We start from the raw sequence: 19462 nt of genomic DNA, 5'->3' as shown, positions 1-19462 counted from the left end.
GTCACAATGAAAAAAATGGTGTCGTTAAAAAAGTCACAAATATCATTTATACTGACCCAAAACTTTATACCCTAACTTTATATAACTATATTTTCATGAAATACATGCATATTGATGAACAGTCTAGATATTTTTCCAACATGCATTTAATAATTTTTGTTGTTTAGTTGTGGACCCGATTTAATATTCTGGAACTGGCTTGTTAATTAACAAGGATGTGAAATGACCCAAAATTAACTCATTGGACGGCATTGACAATGATAGATATCCAATGTATTTAAACTAGGGCTGTCAAAATTATCACGTTAACGGGCGGTAATTAATTTTTTAAAATTAATTACGTTAAAATATTTGAAGCAATTAACGCACAACGCCCGCTCATACATTAAAATGACAGCACAGTGTCATGTCCACTTGTTACTTGTGTTTTTTGGTGTTTTGTCGCCCTCTGCTGCCGCTTGGGTGCGAATGACTTTATGGGTTTAAGCACCATGAGCATTGTGTAATTATTGACATCAACAATGGCGAGCTACTAGTTTATTTTTTGATTGAAAATTTTACAAATTATATTAAAACGAAAACATTAAGAGTGGTTTTGATATAAAGTTTATATAACTTGTACTAACATTTATTTTTTAAGAACAAGTCTTTCTATCCGTGGATCGCTTTAACAGAATGTTAATGTTAATGCCATCTTGCTGATTTATTGTTATAATAAACAAATACAGTACTTATGTACAGTATGTTGAATGTATGTATCCGTCTTTTGTCTTATCTTTCCATTCCAACAATGAATTACAGAAAAATATGGCATATTTTATAGATGGTTTGAATTGCGATTAATTACGATTAATTAATTTTTAAACTGTGATTAACTCGATTAAAAATGTAAATCTTTTGACAGCCCTAATTTAAACAAAGAGGACTTCGACCCCAAAATGAGTAGGAAGTGAGGTGACCGAAAATGTACAGGAATGACCAGCGCATCCCCTCGCAATTTCAAGAAATTGCATTATCTAGAGAATGATACTAATTTTTGTTCATTAACTTTAATTACATGACGAAATTTGTGAGGTTTTATGTTTAAAATGATCATACGTGATGGCAAATCTCACGGTACGAATTCTCCGTTTGTGAGCTATTAGAGAACTAACGGTAGTGTCAACGTCACGACGTCACGCGTTCGTGTTTGACGTCGGGCCCCTCTCGGTGGCTCGGTGTGTATTGTTCGAGGCGCTGGGAACGGGCGATTGCAGGTAACAAAAACAAACAAACAAAAGAAAAAACTGGCCAATTAAGACGTTTTAGTCCAAGAACGAGAACACAGGATGAGGAAGGCAGCTTGGAGGAAAATGTCCACTGGACGCTAAGTTTATGGATAGGTTCGCAACATGCTAGCCCAGTTTAGCGTCGCTCGATACTCGTTGCCCACTCACCACCCTTGCTTCATTATAGTCATACTTATTATTTATTTCAACACAAGATATGTGACCAGAAAATGTAAGTTTGAAGCTAGAACAAAACGTCCGAACAAAAGTAGTAAAACAGAATTGTTGCTGTCAGGTATTTTCCCCGTGGGTTCGCGCGCTTTGACATCAGCAGTTTAGTAAACAATAGAGTCATAACTAGTATCTGAACTAGATTAGGCAATGTATGTGTACAATAGATGAAGCTTGTTTTCTGCGAGGAACGGAGCGAATTTTTAGGAGTATTTTTTTCCGACAGAAAGTTTCATTTTTAACGAGAAAAAAACATTTTCAACCAACAGTCGTGTATTGTCATTGAAAATACATTAATTAAAAACGAAATACATTTTTTTATATATAAAAACTTCATACTCCTCAGGAAATGTTGCTTTTTGCCTTAGAATATTTTTTTAAAAAAAAGATGTTTGTACTTTTTTAGAAATGCTGATAGGTCGGGTATTGTAAAAATTGTAAAATACTTTAAGCAAAAAACGAAAAACATTTTTTTTTTATACAAAAACTGCATACTTTCACCAGGAAAGTTGCTTGTTCCTTAGAATAGCTTTTTAAGATTTTTGCATTTTTTTTTTTAGAAATGCTGAAAAGTTAGGTATTGTGATAATTCATCTAATTTCAGCAAAACTGTTCTTAAACGTGTGATTACAATCTGTATTGTATAGTTTTGAGCAAGGGCGTAGGTTTGGTCTCAATATTTATAGGGACGATATAACAGAATAACCCGCATGGACACTTTTTGCTGGGGATGGGACATTAATAAGACCAAACAGATTGGGTGAATGGGGGTCAGAGCTACATTTCTCACCAATATGACCCTAATTAATTGAAAGGCTAAATGATTAATGCAAAATAAATCTGTATTGACTTATACTAACTTTCACACTGCAAATGTATTACTTCTACTCTTTATCTGATAATTTTTCTTAAATCTAGTCGAATGATTTTCTCCCATCTTGTTTTGAGTGTTAAAGGCTAGTTAACAGATTAATGTGTCAAGAAAATAATGCTTTCAAATAATGTTTTGACTTTTGAACAATATCGATTCTTGATTTAAGAACATGTTTGTTTCAACAAGTTTCTTTTTAGTATGAAATATACTTTTTTGTGTGTGCTTAAAATAGGTTTATTTTCAGCTAGCTATTTTTCTTATTTCAAGAAATCTGAGTAAAATTAACTTGAAGCACTAGAAGATAATTTTTAGTAGATTTACACTGAAAACAAGGGAATTTAATTTTTTTCCCAGTTTTAAGTAAGCTTGTCGCAATATGTAATAATTCCATTTATCGCACGGTAAATAAAAATGAAGGCGGTAATTTTTCCGCTGCAATTTATCGCCACGTGCACGCGTGCGGCTGACGTGCTGTTAAAAGTTCGGCTTCCTTGTTACCAAATAGGCAAAATGCATTTTTGTTCTGGGTCCGGCAAAAAATAGCGCCAGAGCCAAATTGTTCCCATTATATCCTATTGTTCAACGTATACCGGGTGTTCTGTCAAAATTTACTCCCATATAAAATTTTGCTCCCAACGCTTTTGTGGCGCTGAAAAAGCCGTCTTTTACATTCAGCTGGACTCTCAATGTTATCCAAAGGTGCTAACTAAACTAGATACATCATAAACGTACATGTGCAACACGAAAATGGCGTAAAATAATACTTAACGACACGGCGAAGTCGTTAACAGTGAGAGCGCAGGGTGCTTTTGCTGTGTGCAGCTAACATGGTAGGATGTGTCTGAGAACTTTTGTACATGTCTTTACATGATCAAACTTAAGTAAATATTCCTTTCTTTAAAGAAAGTTTGTAGTGTTTACTTTGGAATCGCTGCATTTGCGGCCATTTTTAACGTTACGCGCATGCGCAAAACCGCAAAGTAGCAAATTTGTCAGAACACTGGCTGCGTCAGTGCTCCGGCGGGCCAGAGCCCGCCGGATGGTTTACGCTATTTTTTAGTTTAGTGCAGGTGGAGAAAAAAAAAAGGTGACGCTTACCATTGAAATGAAGGTGTAAATGATGGCAAAATATAAGCATGGTGTGTGCATCAATGAACTGGGTCGACAATAGGGCCGTAGAATGCCGATCATGACCGTCGGTCCTCCTCCGTTCGCCAGTCTTTATAAGTTAAGGTGACAGTTCTCAGTGTGGTAACATCGCCAAAGAAAACGCAGCTTCGTCTAATCATTTATTCCATCAACTCGCCGAGTGTCCACTGCTGTTGACGCCAGGATCGAAACAGAAAGTAAAATAGCGCTCTCCTGCTCACCGTCAGCCCCGCGGTGCGTTCAGGTACAGCAAAATAAGTCCGCCACATTAGAACCCAATTCGTTACATTATTACATGTACTGTACTGTATTATTATTATTATTATTGCTATTATTAGGGCCCGAGCACTAAGCGTGCGAAGGCCCTATTGTTTTGCAAAGGATTATTTTTTTTTTTTTTTTTTTTTTTTTTTTTTCAGGGCAAATGAAAACGGCCAATTTGGAGGCCTGAACATGCACGAAAAGTCACCAAAATTTGCACATACGTCCGGAAAATTGTAAATTTCGATAATTTTGCAACGTTGCAAAAAAATATAACAAAATGGCTCAGTGGCGCCCCCTTGAAATTTTAAAATTGGCCTATAACATTAGGGTCTTTCAGCGTAGAGCAATGAAATTTGGGGGGTCTATACCTTGTCCAAAACCGCTCCAAAAAAGCATTTACACCCATATTCCAAACCCAACAGGAAATCGGTTATTTTGGGTCAAATATGAAATTTTTGTCGATTTACAGGGTGCACATTTGAGACCTTTTCGCCGAGGGAGTTGGTTGGATCATCTTGAAAATTGGTGAGACTATTCAGGAGACATATGAAATCTTAAGTTTTGAAAATGGTGCGTTTTCATTCACGGGTCTGACCTGGGCGTGGTGCCAAAGTCGGCAATTTTTTCGGCAAAATGACAAATTCAGTAAATGACTAATAGTTCCTTGACACAACGTTCAATCTTTTTCATATTTGGCATGTATGTGTGGTATCCCACCCTTAACACGAGTGCATTGAAATATTACCCATTAGGTCTAGCGCCCCCTAGTGAGAACAGGAAATGCCTTTTTTTACGAGACAGGTTCCTCCTCCAAGGGAAAAAAATCTGTTGACCTCAAACCTGCATCAGGGGAGCCTTAAGACCTGTGTTCAGGTGCCTGATGAAAAATATTGAGGTTTCGTTGAGGCGGAGGGGTCCAAACAGGAAAGTGAAAATGAACGTAAACAATTTGTCACGCAAAAAGCTTTGAACAGTCATAACTCGGCAGATATGCAACATATCTGCGCCAAACTTCCCGTGTTTGTTGAGAGTCATACCCTGAAGGTTCTTGTAGGGGTCATTTGCATCAACTCTACAGTGCCAACTAGTGGCGACAGAAAGAAGTTTTAAAAAAGGCCTTTCCTATTGGGTTTTTTCAACATAGAGCAAGGAAATTTGGGGAGTAGATACCTTATGCAAAACTGCTCCAAAAAGTCTCTTGCACCCATATTCCAAATCCAACAGGAAATCGGGTATTTTGGATCGAATGTGAAATTTTCATGGGTTCACAGTAGGAGTTTACATTTGGAGGCTTGAATATGCACAAAAACTCGTAAAAATTTGCACATACATACGGCTTTGGATAACGTTCAATAATCTTGCAATGTTACGAAAAAATGTAACAAAATGCCTCAGTGGCGCCCCCTTGAATTTTTCAAAAAGGTGTTTCCTATTAGGTTTTTTTAACATAGAGTGATGAAATTTGGGGAGTCGATACCTTGTGCAAAACTGCTCCAAAAAGTCTCTTACACCCGTATTCCAAATCCAACAGGAAATCGGGTATTTTGGATCGAATGTGAAATTTTTATCGGTTCACAGTAGGAGTTTACATTTGGAGGCTTGAACATGCACGAAAACTCACAAAAATTTGGACATACATGTGGCTTTGGATAACGTTCAATAATCTTGCAACGTTACAAAAACATGTAACAAAATGGCTCAGTGGCGCCCCCTTGAAATTTTCAAAAAGGCCTCTCCATTTAGGTTTTTTCAACGTAGAGGGATGAAATTCGGAGAGTTGATACCTTGTACAAAACTGCTCCAAAAAGTCTCTTGCATGCATATTCCAAACCCAACAGGAAATCGGGTATTTTGCATTGAATGTGAAATTTTTATCGATTTACAGTGTGCGCATTTTACACCTTGGCACCTAGGGAATTAGTTTGATCATTCTCAAAATTGGCGAGACTGTTCATGAGGCATATTAAATCTTAAGTTATCAAAATGGTGTGTTTTCATTCACGGGCCTGACCTGGGCGGGGTGCCAAAGTCGGCCATTTTTTCGCCAAAACACCGAATTCGGAAAATGACTGATAACTCCCTCATACAACGTTCAATCTATTTTAAATCTGGCATGTGTGTGAGGTATACCAGCCTGAGCAGGACTGGATTGAAAATTTACCATTTGTGCTTGGCGCCTCCTAGTGGGAACAGGAAATGCCCTTTTTTTACGGGACACACTCCTCCTCTAAAGGGAAAAAATCAATCTACCTCAAAGCTGCATAAGGGAAGCCTTAAGACCTGTCTTCAGGTGCCTGATAAAAAATATTGAAGTTTCGTTGAAGCGGAGGGGTCCAAACAGGAAAGTGAAAATGACTGTCAACAATTTTTCTCTCCAAAAACTTTGAACAGTCATAACTCGGCAGATATACAACATATCTGCGCCAAACTTCCCGTGCTTGTTGAGAGTCATACCCTGAAGGGCCTTGTAGGGGTCATTTGCATCAACCCTACAGCGCCAACTAGTGGCAATAGAAAGTCACTCGTTTTTCCAATACATGTCCAGTTCTTTTCAGGTTGATCATTGTAGTTTCAAGACCTATTAAAATACTTATTTACGGCCCATGTCCACGTGTCTCTGTCTGTTGCCGTGACGACCCTTTATTCGCCATTTAAAGGAAATACTTTTTTTCAGAGACTCAGGCAGCTTATAGAGCCACAATATTTGGCACACTTGGTCGAATTGGCCCAGTTAGAATATTAATTTTGGTTTTGAATAAGTGCTTGGCTGCACAGCTCAGTAGTACCTCCTTTTTTGTAGTACTCTCTCCACTAGGTTTTTTTTTTATCTGTTAGGTGTGTGAATGTAAAGAGGCGACTTTCGAGTTTGTTAGGTTCTAATGAGATGATTAGAGAGGAGGATCTGCCACCACCCTGACCTGCACACAGTCCGAGTTGCGCTAGATTGCGAGGGCCCGTTCAGTCCTGCTTGCAGGCCTAGTTATATTATTGTTATTCTGATTTTTATTCATATTTTATTTGTTTTGCTCTTTGTAATTGCTATTTGCAATAGTAACAGCAGTATTTATTAAGGATGTAGTGTGGGTTTTTGGGCTGTGAAACGAATTAATGGAATTATAATGTATTCTTATGGGAAAATCCTGCTCGACATACGATCATATCGACTTACAATCAAGCTCCTGGAACGAATTAACTTCGTATGTAGAGGTACCACAGTATTACACATGGAACGCCATAGCAGAAGCTATGAGGGGAAAATTTTTCATTTGCCTAGATGCTTAAATTATTATGTGGAATTTTATTTTTTTTTCTTAAAAAACATTTTATTTATTCTGTGTTTCTGTGCAGTCTCTTTTACTCAAAAGAAGCATGGTCTATTGTTTTTAGTTGTGATTTCTTAAAAAGTATTTTTGAATTAAGAGTAAACATTTATTGCATTTAAATGGGTGTACGTGATCTATTAATATATACTGTATTCTCACAGTGTTGTTTTTTTTTGTTTTTTTTAATTGAGGGGCTGCAATAATATCGCATATCGCAATAATTTATGAAATAAATTATCGCACACTAAAATTTGTTATCGTGACAGGCCTAGTTTTAAGGCGGTGGGTTTTTGTAGTGCCTATGTTTTGGTTCAGGTGACACACCGTTCGATTCAAACCTTTGTTTTCAAAAATTACTAAAGAAACATTTTGAAAACTTCCAGAATAAATGGATTTTATAAGCAAATTTAAACACAAATTATATTAGCATGCACAAGAAATACAAACTTGTTCATCATCTCTTAACTATCCAGGAATGCAAAAAATAAACGGTTCTGTGCATGCGCATAATGTTAAAAACGGCCGCGAATGCAGCGGTTCCAAAGTAAACACTACAAACTTTCGATAAAGAAAGCCATATTTACTAGAGCCGTGCAAAATTTCCGATTCTTAGATTATTCGCGATTCGGCCGTGGAAGATTCGAGAACGATTCACAAATATCCAAATTCCGATCATTGAATTATACCAGGTAAAGCGGAAGTAAAACACAGGGCGGTCTTTAGGACGCAATGAGGAACGGACCGAGAGTAAATATCATGTTCAACTCATGCCGCTAGATAAAAAAGACAATCATACCTGACCGACAGCCGCTACAAACAACGGCCAGTTGCTAGTTGCTACAAACATACGGCTACAGTAGATATCATATATATGTAGAACTAGATGCAAAATGACAGACGACGTCGGTGTTATAACAGAGATGCGAAATGAAAAACTTTCCGGCGTAAGTAAACAGCCACCATCTTAAAGGGGAACTTTGAAGTAAGGTTGGCCAACCATGTTTTTGAATAATATCAATGGCTAAACAATTATAAGCATATTTTCATTATTTTTTTTAACGCAACCCTTCCAGATTCTTTGTTTAACCCATAGCAACGCCCTTGACAACGAAAATGCTTTTCTTCGGCAATCTTCGGAAATCTTCGGAAATTACGTCACACCTAGACGTGCGAGGGAAGTCCACCATAGAACAGTATTGTTTGTTGCATTGCTTCTCGGTAAGATGCCACAGCGGTGTGTGGCGATGTTTTGTTCTCACTCAAACGAAAAGTTGTATGAGTGGCCAAAGGATAGCAGGGCACGTAAATGGACATCTTTCGTTCGCACGAAGCGAATGAATTTCACGCCATCATCGAGTAGTGTTCTCTGCTGCAAACACTTCGAAGATGCCTGCTCCCTTAACCGGTCTGCTTATGATGAAGGATTTGCCAAAAAGTAAGTGTGATTTTTGGATAGATGACTGATGACTTTGTCAAAGCAGAGCTGCCAACTGTTGTGGAATGAACAGTATAAGCTAGCGACGTTAGCCGAGGCTATCACCGATCATAGTTGTTGTTGCGTTCGCTAAGTTAAGCGTGTTTAAATTGTGCGTCATCTACGATCTTGTCTGAAAGGGTTAATCCACTGTCAATCGGGAAAGGGGTGTGGATGTGCACATAAGCGTGTCGGCGTCGCGGTAATTCACGGTCACGTTGCAGATAGCCTTCTAGTTTGTGTTTCGCCGCTTCGCGAGAGCCGCTGACAGGTGACAAGTGTTGCTTTTAATGTCTGGCAGCGAATCAGCGAGCGCGCAGGCCACGCAGTGAATCATGGGAAATGTAGTCTCGGGACAACACTGAATTGGTGCTTTGTAATCTGTTCGCTTGTGTGAAAAAACTACATTTCCTCACGCCATTAGACGCCACTTTGTTTTCTTATTGTTGCCACAAAAAAGTGGAGAAAGTCATCGGCGACTGTGATATAGTGGATATTATTTAGTTGTAATACGGGAGTTCACCAGTAGAGTGTACGCATGTCATTTAGATGTGTTATTGTTTGTGCCTTACTCCTTCACGAAGAGAGAAACGTTGTTGTTCAGAGTCACTTGGCAAGACGTTGAGTAAAGTTGTAAAAGCCAATAAAGGTGTCGTGTGGGTCACTCGGTCAAGATATAACAACGATTCATCTCCTTCTTTCCCCCCAACGTTTTTGTATTATTATTTTATATGTACGAGAGCTGCCGGATCTGCCAAAATGAACATGAAGTCTGATTATTATTTTTTTAACAATGTCATCAGATAGACAAAAACATAACATTATGTGCAAATGCCTGCATCTTCAAATTATAAAAATAATAACAGCCTATATCTTACCAATGTTGTAATCTCGATGGGTCTTGTATCCATTCCATGTCAGGTAGTTTAGGTACATTAGATTAGCGTCTGGCTAATACATGTTAGATCCAACATAAAATTCCAAGCTCCTCTTCTTCCTCCAACTATTCAAAAACTTGGATCTCCTCCCTTGCGCTCGGTCTATCGCTTATATCGCTGTTTGAATCATTGTTTGAAGGGCTTTGTTTGGCGGCCGTATGTATGGAGCTGCCAACGCTGTTCCCGGTGTGACGTGTCACTTCCGGGTTCGTCCCCTTTCAGGCTCGAACTTCGAAACGTGATTATTTTGACAAATATACAACATATAAATTATTTTTTCATGCTTTATTTGGTGGACAATGTTTAATTACTTTATTTGTGACCCTATTTGGCATGTGAAGAAATTAGTTCACGCTACAGCTTTAAAGCAGTAGACCTCTCTAGAAGGCTCTGTTGTACCTAATTAACTTTTTATCTAAAATACTCCTAACTCGGCAGAATCTTGTCTTGAATCTATCTTTAAATGATGAAATAGTTTTAAAACTTTGACAAAAGTAGACATAAGGGAAATTATGGAATAATGGGAGTCATTTTAACAACTGTAACAGTTGATTCACAACATTAAATTAATTGAATGTTGTTTAAAGCTGCTGATACAGAATGGGGACTGGAGTTTTTTATTTACTGTTATTTTGTATATTTGTTTACTGTTATATGTTAACTTGATACTGAAATAGTAGTTTGGTTTAGCCTGGGAGGATTTTTTAACAATTTTGGAACTAATGTACAACACATTTAAAAACAAAAAGGAGGGGGTTACATCAATAATCGTTTTATAATCGAATCGGAGCCTCTGAATCGTAATCGTAATTGAATCTTTAGGTGCCCAAAGATTCCCAGCTCTAATATTTACTCAGGTTTGATGGACGGACTGGTAGAAAAGTTCTCCTTAAACACATCCTGCCATGTGGCTGCCCACAACTCAACTGCACTCCGCTCTCTCGTTAACGTCTTTGTAATTCATGCCATATTCATGTTGCACGTGTATATTTATGATGTAACTTGTTTATTTAGCACCTTTGGATAACATTGAGAGTTCAACTGAATGTAAAACAGTGCTTATCCACTACCACAAAAGCTTCGGGAGCAAAATATTATCAGGGTGAAAATTTTGACCGAACACCGTCTGTGAACGCGTGTGTGTGTAGGAAGGGGAGGGGTCAAATCATCAGCCAATCAAACTTGCGTCTGAGGGGGAAAAAATTTATTCAACAAGGGAAGAGGGGTCAATGTAAGTCTGAACATATTGAAAGTACTGTAATTCACTTAATAATGGTTGGGTTAATTATATCCTTACAACATTGGAAGATACCCTAAATTACCTATATAATCTTAAGTCATAATATAATGCAAATAAGATTGCGTAAATGTTGGTGGGGACAATTTGAGCATCCTGAAAAGTTGGTAGTGTTATGTCCCTATGTAAACCTACGCCCTTGGTTTTGACAACGTTACATATTTATGGGCAGGGATTATACAGTTCGTCAATAGTATGGTTACACTTAAGACATTATAAATTAATTAGACATTTACTAACTGTATCAGGTTAGTATTATATAATTTATATCTAAAACGTGATTGTTAAGGTGAAACAGATAATGTAATACAGTGGTACCTCTACATACGATCGCTTCGACACACGAACTTTTCGACATCCGACGTAAAATTTGACTCGCCATTTGTTTCTACATCCGACGACATGCTCGAAATACGACGACAATGGCAGCACCGCAGACGAATGCACGGCGGATTTTTTTGTGTGACAAATCAACACTGGTTTCAGAAAAGGTTGGTGCAGGTGGTGAAACAAGGAAAAAGTTGACGCTTACCTTCTAAATGAAGATGCAAATGACAGAAAAATATGAGCGTAGGGTGGGCATCCGTGAAATGGCTCAACAATACATCTCCACGGTCCTCCTCCGACCATCGTTCGCCAGTCTTTATAAGTTAAGCTGACAATTCTTATTGTGGTAACATCTCCAGAGAAATCGCCAACTTCGCCACGTTTTTATCATTTATTTCACAACTTATTCAAAACAAAAACACCTTCTGTCTGCCGCAATTGACGGTGTTCTCAAGAAAACATTCAAAGTGAAAGTGAAACTCAAGCTCACCGGTCTGCCTCTGGCACGTCAGCCCCGCGGTGCGTTCAGGGTCAGCAAAAAACGTCCGCCACTTTAGAACCCGATTCGTTACATTAATATAGGAATTATTATTATTATTATTCCGATTTTGATTTATAATTTATTTGTTTTGCTATGTGTAATTGCCATTTGTAATAGTACCAGCAGTATTTTTTAAGGATTTAGTGAAGGTTTTTGGGCTGTGGAACGAATTAATGGAATTATAATGTATTCCTATGGGAAAATCCTGCTCGACATACGACCATTTCGACTTACAAACAAGGTCCTGGAACGGATTAACTTCGTATGTAGAGGTACCACTGTACCTAGTGTTTTTGGCTCCCGATTCCGATACCGGCTCTGTGGCATCAGCAACACATTTTTTGAAAAAATACTTTTAAAACGCAATAAAAATTCTTTTGGTATTAAATGACAGCATACTCACGTGACTGAAGTAATTGCTATTATGGTTTGGTCAGACAATGCTTAACTCATTGACCGCATAGGACATCCATTTGAAGTGGGATGGCTGGTTCGTTCATTCACTGCCAGCCCTCCCTCTTTAAATGGATTGGATGTCTACTAATGATAATCTCATTTCAATTCATGGCAGAAGCATGGAAAGAACTTTCAACGCCCTACCAGAAGGACATCAGGGCAGCCATGTTGGTAGGGGTGGCATTCCCATCAAAGTCAATGCATTGACATTAAAATTAATTCATTACTAGTTTTTGTCTCAACCAATTATTAAAAGATATTATCAGTGCGAAAGCATCTTTTTAAACAGTGGCTGCCGTTGGCAGCGCGAATGCCCTACTTTTTGGCCTACCGCATATTTAAAAGTAGGCCTGCACAATATATCATGTGAATATCGCCATCGCGATGTTCTCATGCGCAATAGTCCTATCGCAGGATCTGTTTTTTTTTTTTTTTTTTTTGAACACGTAAAGTTTAGGTTTGCTTCATAAATGCAGCAAGTGTGCCATGAAATGACTTCCTATATCCCTTTTATATACTCTACAGCAATCTTCTTCATTCCCTTAGCTTGGATTAAACCGTATTGTATGAATACAATCATATATCGCTGTTTTGCAGTTTTTTGCACTTAATAAACGAATAATAAATAAATACAATTCAAGTATATTGAAGCACCTTAAATCGATGATGCAACAAACAAAAAAAATACAGAAAAGAACATTTCATAATAAAGAATATGATAACTATTTTAAAGAAAATAAAATAAAGAATAAAAGAATACAAGGATAAATGAGGAAAACAAGGGGGAAACTCAGGGGAAAAAAATCTAATAAAATACTGAATGCAATACACTAATACAGAAATATGGTGAGTCAATCAAAGTCTTCCCAAACCAAGCTATTAAAGTCATCTGGGGAAAATTCTTCTTGTTTTAATATTGCAATATATATCGCAAACCCCCCAAAAATCGCAATATGAGAAAAAGGAAGAAAGTTGTTTACTGTCTAAGCTGTGTGACATTTTACCTCGAGGACGATTATAGGACAAAGACAAGTATTCAGAAGGGGAAATGTCCACTTCATGCAAAGTTAATGGAAAGGTTGTTATCCGAGTTAGCGCCGCTCAACATGCCATTTCTACCACCTCCAACCCATATATGTTTTTAATCAGCTGCTGACTAGACATTAGTGTGGCTGAAACATTTAGTTGAATTCCTTGAATAGTTTGATTACAAAAAAATGGCTACAATGTCAAGTGCTGTCATTGTTTATTTGATGGTGCAGCGTTAGTCAACAGTGTCATAAAAACCCATTTAAAAAAAACATTTTCTATGCTTAAGTTTTTATTTTTCAGGGGGAAAAAAGTCTTATTGAGGATCTTTCTGTTAAAAAACAAAAGTTAGAGGATATTTGTATATTTTCGACTATAAAATTGGATACTTTTTCAACTCAAAAGGTTTATTCTAAAAGTTAAGAAAAAAAAAGATTTCTATTAGTAAATGTATGTTTTTCAATGTAAACAATGTTCAAGAAAAATGTTTTCAAGGAAAACTATCATTTTGAACATAAGTCACACTTTTTGTTACCATGGATGGTTGTCATAGACTAGGTTTGCACCGCAGTTCTTAATGAACAAGTTTTCTCGTGGTTTTCTGACTCGAGTGAGGCATTAACTTGACGGCCTGAACGGGACAAGTCGCATAGAAGTGGACCATTGCAGATCCGATCTAGGTCACTTCGTATGTGATTTTATATCCAATTTGGGCCACATTTTTCAAAATGTGGCGGAAGTCTTAACTCTCAATTCTGCCAAATCGGAATTCACGCAGCATCTAGGAAAGAGTGAGAGCTGTGCGTTACCGTTAGTGCCTAGCTTGAACTCTGCTTTGAGGCAGGAGGCAGGCCAGACCGCAGTCATAAAAAATGATAATAAAACAGAGGGGGAAAAAGGATAAGCTGAGAATGAATGGTTTTCTTTCAGTGCGCCAAATTCGCAAAATTTCAATATTGCATGCTCGATTTTCTTTCTGTGCACTAAATGAGCAATGTTTCAATATTGCTTACATGGCCAAGAGTCGGGGCAAACTGACGATACGTGTGTGCGTCATCACCGTCATGCGTTCTATCCATACATATAAACATGGAATATAAGACTAAACAGGGATTATTTGTGTCCTCTTTTTGGAAATGTAGTCATTTGCTTTTATGCTTCTGCACATGCAGATCAGTTTGCTCAGCGCGTGTTGGACAGCGCGTCCCAAACTTTTTCTGTCTGTAATTTGTCAGCATTTGTTTCCTGTCAGGCAAGATGTTGCGTCTTCGCTGTAAGACCAAAACTGGGACTCACGTCATGCAAGGCTTGACTCATCAGTCTTGTGTGAAAGAGTTAAAAAGCAAAGTGGAGGAGCTGACCGGCATCCCCTGTGAGGTGCAGAAAATCATGGTGGGCTACCCCCCTTCCAGCCTGGACCTGCGCAATGAGGACGCTCACCTGAAGGATTACCCCATCAAATCTGGTATTAAGCATTATCTAATTATTTTAACAAAACAAGCCTACTCAAATGTTTGTAATAGAACTCTTTACATTCAGTTTGAAAAAAATCAACAATTACAACATAGTAAGAAGGAAATATAGGCAGAGTTTAACACTTGTCCTATATTTTGAGCATTTAAGAGTCTCAATAGATTTTTGTCCTGAACTAATTTTCGCAACTTTAAACTGGGTAAACTTGTGTAAAAGAAAGCAAAGTAGGGAGTGAGGGAAAAAATATATTTTGTATTGTTTAATCATTCTTTTTCACTGACATTTTTTACTTATAAAAATACAAAATTTTACAATTTCGCTCGTGTTGGTAGAGCAGAACCGACGACATGTTTATATAGTTAAAGAGTGACACTGTCAAAGTCCGGGAGCGTGGCTATGTGATATCACCGCCCTGTGACATCAATCACAATGGCCACCTACTAGTTAAAATAATTTAAAAATTTTATTACAATGGAAACATTGTTTTGGGTTTTATTATCAAATCATTATAACTCGTACTAACATTTATCATTCAAGAAATACATGTCTTTCTATCCGTGGATCCCTTTAAGTAGCAAGCCAGCTGCACTGGTGAGCAAGAAAAGCAGCAGGAAGGAGGGTGAGAGGCTGTACGAGCATGAAGCAGAAAAACATAAATATGTTTTTTAAATTAAAAACCCTGATTTTACCTGATTTCGAGCCTTTGAAAAATGGAGTGATCGGCTTGATTTCCGATCACGCGATCGGATCATGACATCACTATTAATTAACATTTACAAAAATGCTTTTATATTTTAATAGTGGTCTATACATTTCTTTGTATTTTTAGAAAGGCTTAGTTTTGTCGTGAATCAAATTCCTATTTGAATTTTTAAAAAGGTCATATTAAAAAATATATATACTAGTATGTAGGAGAAACAATTTTCATACTTCCAAGAGGAAAAAGTCAAGATTTTTTTGCATGAGGTAAAAAGTCTTGTTCGGCTGTAGTGATGTTGTTGCGCCCCCACAGGTGACACACTCATTGTGGAGGAGGAGAAAGACAAGCCGAAGCTGAGCGAGCGTCCCGCCGTCACCAAGCATCCTCGGCTGAACACCTTGCCAGTACTTGCGCGCCGCGTGGTCCCTGCCGACAACTCCTGCTTGTTTACCAGCGTCAACTACGTGGTGGAGGGCGGCGTGTACGATCCGGCGTGCGCCCCCGAGATGCGCGGCCTCATCGCCCAAATCGTGTCCAGCGACCCCGCTGAGTACTCTGAAGCAGTTCTGGGCAAGAGCAACGAGGACTACTGTGCCTGGATCCGCCGCGATGACACATGGGGTGGTGCCATTGAGTTGTCCATTCTGTCCAAGTTCTACCAGTGTGAGATTTGCGTGGTGGACACGCAAACGGTGCGCATGGACCGCTTCGGCGAGGACGCCGGCTACCGGAAACGTGTGTTGCTGATCTATGACGGCATTCACTACGACCCTCTGCAGAAGGAAGCTACCGGCTCACCCCCGCAGACCATTTTCTCCACCGCTGACGACATCATCCTGGCTCAGGCGCTGGAGTTGGCAGACGAAGCTCGCCGCAAACGGCAATTCACGGACGTCAATCGCTTCGCGCTGCGCTGCATGGTGTGCCAGATGGGCCTGGTGGGACAGAAGGAGGCACGGGAGCACGCCAAGGAGACAGGTCACACCAATTTTGGCGAAGTCTGAAAACCTGGACTGGCTTTTTGTTTTTTCTTTGCGCTACCCCTCCACGTCTGTGGCCGTCTACCTCGGTGTTTCCCAACCTATATTGAACCAAGGCACGGATTTTACAGAAGAGTAATCTCGACTGTATGTACGGATTTTTATGTGGAGCCTATCGGCTGTTTTAGTTCTCATTTTGAAACACTCCGTAGATGCCGCATAATGGCACCAAAGTCTTATCTGATAGAAAACTCGTGCTTTGGCGGCACTTTGGTGCAAAGTTACTGCTGAGGTTTTATTAGACAGGCTAAAACACTGCCTGCTATAAAAGTGGTGCTTTGGTGTCATCTTGTAGCTTTTAAAGACAATTATCAACATTCTTAGGTGGCATCTATCTCATTGGCTACATATTGACTGTGATAGACGTCCAATCCATGTGAACTGGGAGAGGATGGCAGCGAAAAATCACGGTCAGCCCTCGCAGTCCGAAGAGATTGGACATCTACCATCATCAATGGCAGCCAATGTTTTAATTACTTACGGATTGTGTTGCATCTGGCACCAGGTTGATATACAGGTTAATTTTACCCTGTAGTCAGTTGTTACTAGGATACATAGATGAACGAAATGTTATCTGTAGTCAGGCAAGTGCACAGACATTTAAAGGGCTCCCAATTCCACCAAGAGCAGAGACTGGTCAAATTTTGACAAATAGATTTTGAAAAGCTTTGCAAAACTGCAGATATATTTAAAATCCAATGAAAATTGATGAATTAATTGCATAATGCATTTTTCTCCAAATTTGAGGAAATTCAAGGTCATAAAATATGACAAGGCATGGGGCAAGTTTGTCTTTCAAAGTCCTTAGTTGCCATCCTTCATTAAAATAAATGGACCTTTGATACATATTTTGATCATTTAAAGAAAGAAAAAAAAAAGGTCCTACCACCATGCCGCCTGGGAAATTGCATTTATCAGCTGATATCTGTGACATATTTGATATCTGACTACCCCGGGGTGTTTCACGGTGAGCCTGCTTACAAAAGCATATTCAATTTAAAGATGAAAACCGAGGAGTGAAAGTTTCTTAGTGGGAGTTTATTCATAAACCTCTCAGAATAACACATTTCATCCAGAGGGCGTTATTTTTTTAATTACATTGCAAGATTTGTGAGATTGTGGTGAAATAGCTCACAAATAAGATAAATGGATGTTTTTAACTTGGGAAGCCACTATACATAAAATGTACACAACCTTGTTGATATAGTCCAAGCTTGTGTGCGCTACGTATTGGGGAGACCTATATTGAAAACAAACAACTAGCTCCGGGAAAGATGGCTGTTGCTTGAGCACCACTAGTAGTCTATCTGTGCATATGCCTGTTGGTAATCAACTGACCCTTTTCAAAACAAGTGAAAAGGCTGCAGCAAAGTGGTTGGGAATCACTGTTCTACCTCACGTCGTCCGCCAACATTCACCACACACCACCTTCAGTGTTCTACTTTTTAAACCACACACAATGACTAATGGCATTTTTGCTTTTTACACTAATAACATGAAATGTCAAGCTAACATTAATGTGTACTCAGTGAAACTAACTGCATTTTGTCATTCCTAATGTGAAGGACTCCACACGCAAGGAGACGAATGTCCTGTTGTGTTATGCGCTGGTTGTTTTGATTTAGTGGTACCTCTACTTATGAAATTAATTGGTTCAGGAAGTAGTTTTTAAACTTAAAAATTCTGTAAGTAGAGACTCGTTTTCCATGTAAATGTCCTAATCGATTCCTAGCACCCCAAAATTCAGACAAATCTTTTATGATGCTTAAAATGCGTCAAAAAATAACATGCATGTTACAATTAGATAATTGCACAATAAATTGGAGTTGCACATAATGTAAAAAACCAAGAATAAAGAATTAACGTTACAACACTTATGTAAAGCTGTCCGAACATTAGGGGAGAATAAATGAATGAATAGGACGCTGGGATAAACAGAAACACATATAGTAGAGGTCCCTCTTAGCCAACTTGGTACCAGCAATGCTGGCCAATAGCCAATGACAGAGCAGCTATGTTATGTTCAGTAAATTCTGGGAGTTGCGAGTACCAGCCATTTTTAGTTTTAATATTTTTGCCTTTCGCATATTGACATTTTTTTTCTTAAAATAGGCAATATTTTCCTATTGAGATGTGTCTTAACATGAAAATTCTGGTTGCAGAGACGTTCTTAAGTAGAGGTACCACTGTATTCTGACCAACACAGCACGTATTAACTCAATGACTGGGATACACGTCCAGTCTATTGAAATGGATTGGTTGAAGTGCAAAAACTCAAAACTACTTGCCCTTTATTGATTTCAATCAAAGTCCTTTCTCGTGTGGCACTTTTCTCTTATATTTAAAAAAAAAAAAAAAAAAAAATCATGTAAATGTCACTTAAACACAAGTGGTGAGACAGATGTTGACAGTTTGATTTAATTAAACACCAGATTATTCAACTCTGGAGTTTCCACTGCTGATTTTATTTGACTTTTCTGTTAATTTTCTGATATTGTGAAACTTGAACTGAGCTTTTTGATTAAAAAAAAATATTAAACTTCATTTCAAGGAGCTAGCAATTAATGGTGCTGTAAACCACGGGCATGATTTTTGTTCTTTTCACAATAGTCATTTTTGTTGTGAATTTGAATCATGTGAAATGTTGACACTTGAGTACAAGTTGGACGTTGGTACCAACTTGCTGCCAAAAGTCATGTCCAGATTTTATTTTAATGTGAATCTTTGTTGGCATTTTTTTACCATTCACAAGTTCTCATCACGACACTTCCACGAATGTTGCACACAAAACATTACATGACAACTGGACTTACTTGACTTTTTTCTGAAGTGTTGTGTCACAATTAAAGGCCATGGCAAGCAGTGTATGTCTTTGTCGTACTGTATTGAAGAAAACCACCACTGTCGTGCAGTTGGAACATTGAATTAGGAGGCAGTCATCAATACACTATAAGGCCAAATACCTTCTACGCATTGTGAGCGACTGGGAATGGACGTCACTTGATCGGCCATCTGAAGGACCACATGAGAGCCATATAAACGAGAGTGAACCATGTACGGTCTGGTTTTTCATAATAA

General features: G+C 38.4%; 1 protein-coding gene across 3 annotated transcripts; it reads left to right on the top strand.

The window, feature by feature from the left end:
- The first annotated feature begins 1166 nt into the window (after window positions 1–1166).
- Window positions 1167–19246, top strand: yod1 (YOD1 deubiquitinase). Of its 3 annotated transcripts, XM_057846711.1 has the most exons (4): window positions 1207–1256; window positions 12258–12313; window positions 14424–14636; window positions 15657–19246. In XM_057846711.1, exons 2-4 carry the CDS (start codon window positions 12262–12264, stop codon window positions 16346–16348), a joined length of 957 nt encoding a protein of 318 aa, XP_057702694.1. In that variant the 5' UTR covers window positions 1207–1256; window positions 12258–12261; the 3' UTR covers window positions 16349–19246. The 3 variants fall into 3 exon arrangements, with proteins under 3 accessions (XP_057702695.1, XP_057702694.1, XP_057702693.1); XM_057846712.1 differs by lacking the exon at window positions 12258–12313 and having other exon boundaries at window positions 1167–1256; XM_057846710.1 differs by lacking the exon at window positions 1207–1256 and having other exon boundaries at window positions 6393–12313.
- The last annotated feature ends 216 nt before the right edge of the window (window positions 19247–19462 follow it).

Source organism: Corythoichthys intestinalis, chromosome 9 (assembly GCF_030265065.1).
Source record: "Corythoichthys intestinalis isolate RoL2023-P3 chromosome 9, ASM3026506v1, whole genome shotgun sequence".
Lineage (NCBI taxonomy): Eukaryota > Metazoa > Chordata > Actinopteri > Syngnathiformes > Syngnathidae > Corythoichthys > Corythoichthys intestinalis.
The sequence above is the reverse complement of the archived record's forward strand: the minus strand, read 5'-3'. Positions and strand labels throughout refer to the sequence as shown.